Source organism: Hippoglossus stenolepis, chromosome 23, assembly GCF_022539355.2.
Source record: "Hippoglossus stenolepis isolate QCI-W04-F060 chromosome 23, HSTE1.2, whole genome shotgun sequence".
In the NCBI taxonomy this organism is placed as follows: domain Eukaryota; kingdom Metazoa; phylum Chordata; class Actinopteri; order Pleuronectiformes; family Pleuronectidae; genus Hippoglossus; species Hippoglossus stenolepis.
The window spans coordinates 13,782,176-13,793,401 of NC_061505.1; the positions used below are offsets into that span (position 1 = coordinate 13,782,176).

At 38.4% G+C, this 11,226-nt stretch overlaps 1 protein-coding gene across 1 annotated transcript; it reads right to left on the reverse strand.

Annotated features, from left to right (window-relative positions):
* Nucleotides 1-958: 958 nt before the first annotated feature.
* Nucleotides 959-3,840, reverse strand: LOC124851116 (lymphocyte antigen 75-like). The gene is made up of 5 exons (XM_035148268.2): nt 3,784-3,840; nt 3,307-3,681; nt 2,839-3,192; nt 2,510-2,601; nt 959-1,504 (listed from the first exon to the last, which is right to left on the reverse strand). Exons 1-5 carry the CDS (start codon nt 3,818-3,820, stop codon nt 1,379-1,381), a joined length of 984 nt encoding a protein of 327 aa, XP_035004159.2. The 5' UTR covers nt 3,821-3,840; the 3' UTR covers nt 959-1,378.
* Between the last annotated feature and the right edge of the window lie 7,386 nt (nt 3,841-11,226).

Genomic DNA, 11,226 nt, shown 5'->3' on the forward strand with positions numbered 1-11,226 from the left:
TGCTATAAGAAACGTTAGTCTCCTTCATTCTGTTTGAATACTGCCGAAGCTCACACTTCGTGTGTGTGTGTGTGTGTGTGTGTGTGTGTGTGTGTGTGTGTGTGTGTGTGGTGTGTGTGTGTGTGTGTGTGTGTGTGTGTGTGTGTGTGTGTGTGTGTGTGTGTGTGTGTGTTTGTTGTGTGTGTGTGTGTGTGTGTGTGTGTGTGTGTGTGTGTGTGTGTGTGTGTGTCTCTTGCATAACACATTTCATACAGAGGGTAAAGTTAATTCACTGACAGAGCAGACGGATGTTGTGTCACCTTGTGTATTGTTTACAATGCAGATTATTGACATTAGTGTGTGTGTGTGTTGTACATGCAGTGTGCGTGTACATTCCTGTTTTGGGAATGTTGGGGGTAAATGGGGCTGCAACTGCATACACTGCAACTGCAGTCTATGGTCTTACCCCTAGTGGTCAGCAGAGTCAAATAGAAAGCTGCTAGAGACTGTCTCCCAAAGCATTGAACTTAATCAGTGTCATTTTCTGGGATGAATGTGAGTCTAATTCTTTAGACATTATTCAGAAACATTTTAAAAAACTGTCGTTATTTGTTGCCCCTCTGCAAACCTGTGAGTGAGAAAACAAAGGATTTGTTTATAAAGTGTAAATAACAGTTTTAATGATGAGGGTCAGACTCTTCTACAGGATGCATTGTTGGAGATAAAAAGTCTAATACTGGACCAGATGCTAAGTCTAGACTTCTTTTCCAACATGTATACTTTGCTATTACTGGAGTCTCAATAGTTGGTTAAAATAATTCACTGGAGATGATCAGAGTTCAATGCAGTAGAGTTTATTCTTTTACAAGATGTAAACCAGAGATGGCTCCGGAACCTAACTGACGACAGAGCTTCAATTTTTTTTAAATGATTACATTTCCACACACTTAATATAGGTTAAAAAAACAATCATTCCAGTAAGGGCGCATATATGATTACATTTCTTTATGCTGGATATATGGTGATGTCTGGTGAAAGCGTACAGTTGCAATCAGAAATTTGTTTTACATGAGCTTGACCTGTGCTGTGGGTCTTTGTCATTCCCTGAGTATAAGACATAATCAGCTGTAACATTATTAACCTGTCTAGCAACTAATTACATTTTCCTTCCGATGGAGACTCTCTCTGTGACTGTTGTTAATTAGACATTCTTCCCGGGCTGCATAAAGTTCCTGATGCTCTTTATACACAGACGCACAGTTTAAGCATATAAGCACACAAAGCCAAATTTTTCTATAACAGCATTCATTGGTATGGTTTAACTGCGTACAGTGATAGTGGTGTGTATACGTGCAGACATGCAACATTAGCGCATGCAATAAAATTTGAATTCAAATTTTTAAAGTTCAGTCTTTTTTTTCTTGTCAGAACCTTTTTCCTCCTTGTGGAAAACTTTCCCATCAGCCTTTTCTCTCCACTTCAAGGTGACGCCACTCAGTCCTTTCTCCTTCAATCTTTCGTGGAACTGAAAAACAGAAATGGAGACTATTTGAAATACTTTTAACAGATTCCTTTGCTCTCTAGGACAAAGAGTTCTGTGTTTTCAGTCAAATCAATTCTATTTATATAGCGTATATATCATAATATACATCATCTCAAGGAACTTTACATTGAAAGTCAAGACTTTAAAATGTAAAAAGAACCCAACAGTTCCCACAACGAGCAGCACTTTGGAGACTGTGGAGAGAAAAACTCCCTCATCAACTAGAAGAAACCTCTAGAACCAGACTCAATGTGGGTAGGAAGGAGAGGAGGCTGGAAAAGAAGGGACCGAAAAGCGAGATAGGAGGAGGAGAGAAGGGTTGACAAGAGGAAATGGAAGAGAGAGATAGGAGGAGAGGGGGAGAGAGCATAAGGAGAGACCAACAAGAGTGATCATTATTAATGGATAGATGTTATTAGTGACAGCAATAATAATTAATATAATAATAATAATAATAATAATAATAATAATAATTCAAAGGAGAATATTTAGAATTAGAATTGTTGTTTGTCTGAATCCTGCAGCTCTGGACACATAAACAGCATCAGGTCCCAAAGTAACATTTTCTTTTGAGTAATTTTTGGTCTTTATTGGAAAGATGATATTTACATGGACACTGCTCTTTCGTGGCAGGAGCTGTTACTGCTCAGCTACCAAGATATTTGTCTGCTGGAATGTTTGTATATTGTGATCGTCACATAGCAATCATGCCAAAATCAGGATTTATGTTTCTTTGTCTCAAAAACTGCAGATCTACATTAAAAATACCTGGAAGAATTATCTGTCAAAAATAATTAAAGGAGTCAACATGATTATAACTCTTCTTTCCATTGTTGTGGCTGCTTTGCATTGTAGAATAACTGTGACTGGAGTTTTTTTACATTCACTCGTCTACTTCATGGTTATTTGATGATGTCAAACTCTGTAATACATCTGTCCAGGGTCTATGAATGAGTTAATGTTTCAGGGTGGATTTTGGAGACTTGCCTCTTTCAGAATCTGTTCTTTCACAGCAGGGTCATTCAGGTCCACAGAGGAGTCCTGTAGCTCCACCCTCACCTTCACCAACGTCTTCACTGCTGCTTAGACAAAGAACGAGGAGAGAAACAAAACACACGTTTAATGTGGTGTATAGTTTTGTGAAACCTACAGTTATTCCTGTGGTGATAGAACTACTCAGATCTTTGATTTAAAACACAGTGTGAGGAACCTCTGGTCTCTGGGCTGCATGTTGCCTAAAAGACAGTTTGATCAGGCCTGTTAGAAAACACACAAATAAAAAATAAGCAACACAAAAATACAAAAAAGATTCTCACTTGGGACGCTGTAGCAGACAAATGGTTTTCTTTCTTCACAGGAAAATAACCTCCATTTTCCTCCCTTCTCCAAATCTGCAACACCACATACGACTTTCATCGAGCCAAGTGGGTTGTGACCCTGATACCAGGAGCTGAATGAGTAGTTACTCCCGTCAGACCAGTAAATCTGAGGATCTCTGTACAAACCGATCCATGCCCTTTCGAGAGGTGTTATCAAGTTCCCTATCTTGGTTCTGTCAGTGTCGTTCCTCACAGTGGCCAGATCTGTGAAGTGTTCTCTGCAGTGCCTCTGAGCCTCAGACCAATTCTTTGCTGTATTCACCAGCACAAAGTCAGAATCCTCTAATGTTCCTGCAGTTAAGTTTGAGAACAAAAGAGGGATTGTTGAGATCACACAATGGTTTTCAAAATCATATATTATACATTATGTTGGATAGTAAAGATCAATATAAAACACATTATTACCTCTGTAGCAGACAAATGGATGCTGTTCATGGCAGTAATAATCCTGCCATGTTCCAGAATTTGTCTCGACCACACAGAACTCATTGGCTTCAGAATTGTTTGGTTCATAAGGATCCCACCTCCTATATTCAGCTCTACTCTTGTTGAACCCATCTGACCACTTCCAGTCAATATGACTGTACAGGCCAATCCAAACCTCAGAGCTGTTACCAGCAGCGGAAACTGTGTCGTTAAGTTTCTTCATTTCTTCAGTGTTTTCAATAGTGGCCAGGTCTGTGTACGTCTCTCTGCAGTAGCTATGAGCTTCAGTCCAATGCATTGCATCAGACACAAAGTGGTACTGATGGAGGAGGCATGTGGAGAAGGTGAGGCACCCTGAGGATGAAACCAGTTATTTTTGTTATGTATGAGGACTCAAATTAATCTCTATATTCAGATTTCCTGTTAGACATCATACAAACAGTGAAATTCACTGACCTGAGAGACACAAGACACCAATGAAGATCCCTTCCATCCTGATGCTGCTCTGTGGACTGTCTGTGCCAGTGTTCACCACTAACACCAAACTGAACTAGTTCTAGTGCAGCTTTAGGGAAATGTAACACCAGCTCCTCCTCTTCTACTGAAAATAGTCAGTGTTCTGTTGAACTCTTTATGCAAAAAGGCAAAGATGCAAACAACATATTTTTTCTCATTTATCTCTGGTGTCATCTCACTATGCAGATAGTTCTGATCGTATCTGACCAACACTGGTCTCTGCCTCCACCCCTGTGCAGGTGGTGAGTGAATGAATGTCTGTTTGTCTTGCTCACACCGTAGATCCAATGATACCTCTGTGACAGGGATGTTTGAAATGTTTATCTTTTAATGTTGTGATCACCTCTAATTCCATCCAATATGTAGATCAGATGAAAACAATGATGAAAGGAGAAGAAAAATAAATGATGATGTGTATTATTATTATTATACTGCTATCATCTATGCATTATTTTCATTATAACAACCAGTCGGATAATGGTTCCTGGTTTCTCTATAATTTTACAAGGTCTCAACTTTACTATGTAAAGTTCCTTGAGATAATCTATTTTATAATTTGGTGCTAAACAAATTAAATTGAATTAACTCATTACCCAATTCCATATCCTCAGGCTGTAACCCCACTGGATATTGAAGCCTGCCTTCAGGTATCCAGTGTTCATCTTTACAACATGGATGTGTTCATGGAGACACAATTTGCACCACATGTCTCAGATCCAGTCCTTCTAGGCCCGAGCACCAATTCAGCCCCAGCATGTTATGGGTTTCCTGATCTCAACCAAAAACAGCAGCTCTACAGCAGCAATGCCTGGAAGAAATATTCGACATCCTAAAATAATTCAAAAGAGTCAACATGATAACTCTTGTTTCCAGTGATCTGGCTGCTTTGCATTGTAAATCCTCTCTGGCAGGAGTTCTTTGTATTCACTCATCTCCCTCAGGGTTATTTGATGTCATCAAACTCTGTATTATATCTGTCCTGGGTCTATGAATGTGTTTCAGGGTGGATTTTGGAAACTTGCTGATTTCAGAATGTCTGCTTTCACAGCAGGGTCATTCAGGTCCAGAGGAGTCCTGCAGCTTCACTTCAAGAACGAGGAGAGAAAGAAAACACAAGTTTACAGTGGTACTAGCTTTGTGAAGAAGTACTTGGATCTTTTATTCACAACACAGTGAGGAACCTCTGGTCTCCAGGCTGCATGTTGCCCACAAGACAGTTTGATCAGGCCTGTCAGACAATTAACAAAAACAAGCAACTCAGAAATAAACTTTCACCCTGTGGTTGTTTGCCACCTTCAACCTGTGCAGTTTATTTCTGCATAAAAACATTTTCTGGACTCATATGAGGTCACCCTGACCTTTGACCACTGACATCTAATCAGTTCATCTGTGAGTCTATGGCTGTGTTCGAACTCCCTCACTAATCACTGTATAGTGCACTATATGCTGAGTTCGCCATTTTTAGTGGTGTCTGAATGTTTACTGATTTTTTTTATACCCTATGTAATTGACTCATTGTTTCCCACAATGCATCATGAAAAGTGGTTTACAACCAATGTTCACTAACCAAACAATATATACCATCATGCATTTCACTCGTGGTGGAGAGACAGGAGGAGTGAGGGCAGCAGGAACAGCCCGACCTGTCATTCTAATGTAAATAGAAGCAGAGCGGCGCATCACAGCACAAAGTGTGGGAAACTAGTTTATTTTCACATTTAAAGATGATCATCCAACATGTTTTTTTGTTTTTTTTTTACAATAAAGCTGTAAAATAAACATTTAAAATTTACTTTGGGATTTTCCTCATTGTTGTTTTACATTTTATTCCTTTGGCAATGATGTCATTTTTCGATGCAGACAAAATGCGCTGAATAGTGTGGGAAGCTTTTTTGTTCTTTTCTGATGAGCTCATTATATAGTGCTCTATTTTTTACTTTTCCTTTCAGCTATGATCTTTTGTTTGGACGTTTTTTTTGTATATTTGTGTTTTTGGATTTGTACTCTGTATTTTAATCTTCCCCTTCCTAGTCTGTCCCTCACCTCAGTTTAGTTACGTCCATGTTGTGCCATTTCCTGTTCTATTGTGACCTTCACTTCCTGTTCCCCCCATGTGTCATTGTTGGTCACTTCAATCTTGTGATTGTGTGCACCTGACCTCATGTGTTTCACCTGGGTTCAGTTATTCTGTCTGTGTCAGGTCGTCTCTTCACTTTGGTTCTGTTCAGTCCAGCTCCTGTGTCTCTGTTTTGAGTTTCAGCTCTTGGATCACCTGAGTTCTCTTACCAGCCTTCTGAGTCAAAGCAATTTAATTAGTTGATTAAGTATTTTTCCCTGCACTTCTTTTTTTTGTTCTGTTTCTTTCGCAGCATTTGTAACAAGGATTCTGTTGGTCTGTAAATGTTTTCATTTACAGACCAACAGAATCCAGTTTTAACTCATTATAACTCATTAAAGCAGTAATTTAAATGTAGCTTTTAATCTGTAACAGTGTGACTTGCAGCATTAAGAGGTCATTCACAACCAAAGAAAACTACAGTAAAATCGTGTTTATGTCCATTTGGCCTGAGTTGAGAGTCATGAAGGTGACAAGGCAGCAGTACAAAAGTGGTGTAGAGCAGACTCAAAGTCACATAGATGGAAAGGGGAAGTTACGTGGACAAAATTTCCATGTGTGAACATACTTCTCCCAGCTCATGGAAATCCAGTCATTAAAAATGTCAGAACCAGGAAAACATCACTGAGGTCGCAGAACTTTGTCGGCTGTGTTTCCCGCTCATGCAAAGATCTTTTTTCTCATTTATCTCTGGTGGCATCTCACTATGCAGATAGTTATGACTGTATCTGACCAACACTGGTCTCTGCCTCCACCCCTGTGCAGGTGGTGAGTGAATGAATGTCTGTTTGTCTTGCTCACACCGTGGATCCAATGATACCTCTGTGACCGGGAAGTTTGAAATGTTTATCTATTAATGTTGTGATCACCTCTAATTCCATCCAATATGTAGATCAGATGAAAATAAGGATGAAAAGAGAAGAACAATGAATGATGATGAGTATTATTATTAATAATATTATTATTATTATACTGCCATCATCTATGCATTATTTTCATTAAAACAACCAGTCTGACAATAGTTCCTGGTCTCTCTCTCTCTCTCTCTCTCTCTCTCTCTCTCTCCCTTTCTCTCTCTCTCTCTCTCTCTCTCTCTCTCTCTCTCTCTTTCTCTTTGGCCACTCACATTGAATCTGCTTCTCGAGGTTTCTTAGTTCCAGTAAAAGTTTTTTTCTCTCTCCACAGTCGTCAGTGCTGCTCGTTGTGGGAACTGTTGGGTTTTCTCTTTACAACCAACATTGAAAACTTTTTTTTAATTTTACATACAACAAATATCAAGAAACAAACTGATCAGGAAATAAAAGCAACACAATCCTGACTGTAATCCTGAATTCAACATCAATACAAATACATTTATTTTTATACTTATAATACATTAACTTTTACTTGAATACACTTTTTTTTAATGCTAAACCTTTTGAAGTGCACTGGAAACAAATGGTAATCTTAACAGCTCTGTAACACAGTGACTGGCAGCATTAAGAGGTCATTCCAACCAAATAAAACTAAGAAGTGTTTATGTCCATTTGGCCTGAGTTGAGAGTCATGAAGGTGACAAGGCAGCAGTACAAAAGTGGTGTAGAGCAGAGTCAAAGTCAAATAGTTGGAAAGGGGAAGTTATGTGGACAGAATTTCCATATGTGAACATACTTCTCCAAGCTCATGGAAATCCAGTCATTAAAAGTGTCAGAACCAGGAAAACATCACTGAGGTCGCAGAACTTTGTCGGCTGTGTTTCCCGCTCATGCAAACAACTTGATTTTCAGCTGCTGTAACTTTGCATTGAGCTTGTGCCAATTCAAATTCATTATGATTTTCCGAATAAACTCGAAAGTGTACTTGAGGTTGTCTGGAAAGCTGCACGCTACTAAGTGGCATTGTAGTTTGATTATAGGGCCTAAAATTCCCACCAAGGTTATGTTTTAAAGCTGTGTTATGTTTGCAAGACATCCACAGTGAGCGAGAAGTGAATCTGAGATTTGTTGGTGGTAAAATCCGTGAGTGCATCTGCAGGACTTTTTACTCCCTTTGTCTGTGTCTCTGTTTGGCCTTTTTAGACCTTCTTTTGTCTCAAACTCTGAGGCTGTGTTAGAGCTGTGCTGAACCGGGATGGAGGAGAACAACATGTTCCTCTGAACTACCCCCTGACCCCAACCATCCTGAGACTGAGACAGACTCCTGCAGTTCACCAGCCAATCAACTGTTCAGTTACACTTTCTGAAAAAGTGAAAGTAAAATACATTAAATACCCTGAAATCAATGAAATTATTTTTAATTGTAAAAGATACTTCCTGTAAGTGGCTACACTCAAAAAAATAACTCATTGGGTGAACTCAATTCAATTGTTGGCAGGTTTTCCATCCAATAAATATATTTAGCTCTAACTCAATTTAATAAAATCCCTGCAATATAATTTCTTCTCATTAGTCCAACTAATTTCTTTCACATAAAGCTAAAATAACATTATTACATTAACTAGTTGATTAGCTAGGTTGATTTACATAACACCAACTTATCTTTTTTTAAAGGCAGCTAAAGTAAAATATCTACATAGATGTTAAATTGATTTTAGTTAGTCCAACACAAAATTATATAATTGGAAATTAATGAGGTAATATTGCTTTTCATCTGATCCCCGTTTAGACACATGAGACAAACCTTGTTTGAGTTTTTTTTTATTTTAAAATGCTCAGAAACTAGCATAGTAAAAACCAACCAACATTGAAAACTTTTTTTTAATTTTACATACAACAAATATCAAGAAACAAACTGATCAGGAAATAAAAGCAACACAATCCTGACAGTAATCCTGAATTCAACATCAATACAAATACATTTATTTTTATACTTATAATACATTAACTTTTACTTGAATACACTTTTTTTTAATGCTAAACCTGTTGAAGTGCACTGGAAACAAATGGTAATCTTAACAGCTCTGTAACACAGTGACTGGCAGCATTAAGAGGTCATTCCAACCAAATAAAACTAAGAAGTGTTTATGTCCATTTGCCCTGAGTTGAGAGTCATGAAGGTGACAAGCAGTACAAAAGTGGTGTAGAGCAGAGTCAAAGTCAAATAGTTGGAAAGGGGAAGTTATGTGGACAAAATTTCCATGTGTGAACATACTTCTCCAAGCTCATGGAAATCCAGTCATTAAAAGGGTCAGAACCAGGAAAACATCACTGAGGTCGCAGAACTTTGTCGGCTGTGTTTCCCGCTCATGCAAACAACTTGATTTTCAGCTGCTGTAACTTTGCATTGAGCTTGTGCCAATTCAAATTCATTATGACTTTCCGAATAAACTGGAAAGTGTACTTGAGGTTGTCTGGAAAGCTCAGATCAAGGGCATTAATGAGCCCAAACAGCATGATGAACCCCATTATCACCCTTCCTAAGTTGTCCATGACTTTGATGCCTTCAATCATGATTCCCACGTCCTCTGGCTCCACATCTCCATCTCTTCAGATAGTGTATATCCCCATGATTGCGAGTGCAATGTCCCTCTCTGCATCTATTTCCTAAGCTGAAATGATTATGATCTGATGAACTTTGAAGTAATAAACTTTTATTTTTACCATGTAAAAGTCTGTTAAGGAGTTAACCTGGCACATGTATGACTTTACATATCTGTGTATTTGTGTTGAATGTTCCTCTAGGTGACTCAGACAGCCTGCACCTGTGGATGTCCAACATGAGACACAACTGGAATCCAACCAGACTGTACACTGAGAGTCATCACTTCAACACTGACTCCAGGTGCAGACCTGTTTTCATAACTTACAAACAATCAAAGCAAAGTATTGCACATAATACAGAATGCATTAAATAATATATGCAATACTATTAATGTGGAAGAACTCCATACTGTACATTCATTGTCTTGGTAGTGCACAGTTTAAGCCACAACCATATTCAAATACATAGTTGAATATCCACAGAAAATAAGGATACAAACTTCGTTCATAAGTAACACTTCCTCTACAATAATGCCATACTTTTATGTTTCCTGTCATTTTATTAGGGACGGACGAGCCTGAAGGACACAGCTGTGCTGACCGTGTTCTGTCTCTTATGGCAAAGAAGAAAAATAAAACACTGGGTTTTTATCTAAAGTGTATCAAATCAGAAAGTAAAAGATAAAAGTGTTCATTTTTTTAACCAACCATAATGAATATAGAAATTGACTCAATATTATCCATGACACTTAGCAATGACTCCCAACTCTATACAGTTGCAGGCCATCTTTAGCTAAGGGAGGAAAACATGAAGTGTTGTGCAGATGAAGCTGGTGCAGGTCGTCCTCATGTTGACCAGCCTGAAGCTGCCGATCTCCACCATGTTGCTGCTGCCACAGTGGATGCTGAGGACATCAGGTGCTGCAGTGCTTCATCTAATGAAAAGAAGAAACGCACTATAAAAGGATGTTTTATGTTGTGTATGTTCCAGCAAAGACTGGTTCTTACAGTTTATTCTGTGTTCAGCAGGTGGAAGCACCACAGAACCAATGTACTGGGCTCTGGGTTTGTACCCTCATGGTTAAATGCACATATTGTAAGTCGCTTTGGATAAAGCATCAGCTAAATGAAATGTAATGTAATGTACTGAAAGAAATAAAACATTGTACAAATAGATAACATGTCTTTCTACCTCATCTGTAATATTCAAGGTGATAATCTCCCACAGAGCTGTTGATAACAGTCCACATCAAGTCTCTCCACTTCTCTCAGTGTGAAAACATAATTATATAATAAATATGAGAACCAACAGTGGTGTGTGGAGATTATAATCTTATCTAAACTGTTTGATTATAAACTTGTCTAATTCACTGTAAATTCCATAACAGGCTAAATAAACAAGGTGACAATAGTAATGGTGGTTATACCAGCCTGTATCAGAACATTTGTGAAACATATAGTTACTATCACATGCAACTTACACATGTAGCGTATTGATATTAACTTATTAAAATCAAGTCACAACCAAACACACGACTCCGTAGTAGTGTAGTTAATTTGCTTCAATCTGTTCATTACACGTGTTAAATAAACGGTAACTTTTATGACAATTACATATTAAAAACCACTTGAGGCATGTAAGCATATGATAATAGATAAAGCAATAGGTTTTGTTGTTGTGTAGTTTCAAGGTTACTTACCTCTAGTGAGTTCGTTGTAACGATCGCGACCATCCTGAAGCAACAACACCGCAGCGCTAGCCGGTTAGCAGCCGCGGGTAGCATGTAGCCTAGCTCCTTAGCCTGAGCT

Excerpts from the sequence above, each read along its gene's own strand:
- LOC124851116 (XM_035148268.2), bottom strand. The coding sequence starts at position 3,820 with ATGGAAGGGATCTTCATTGGTGTCTTGTGTCTCTCAG. Across the intron at positions 3,682-3,783 it reads TGGTGTCTTGTGTCTCTCAG|GGTGCCTCACCTTCTCCACA; the intron begins GTCAGTGAATTT and ends TTTCATCCTCAG. Across the intron at positions 1,505-2,509 it reads AAGAACAGATTCTGAAAGAG|TTCCACGAAAGATTGAAGGA; the intron begins GCAAGTCTCCAA and ends TCTGTTTTTCAG.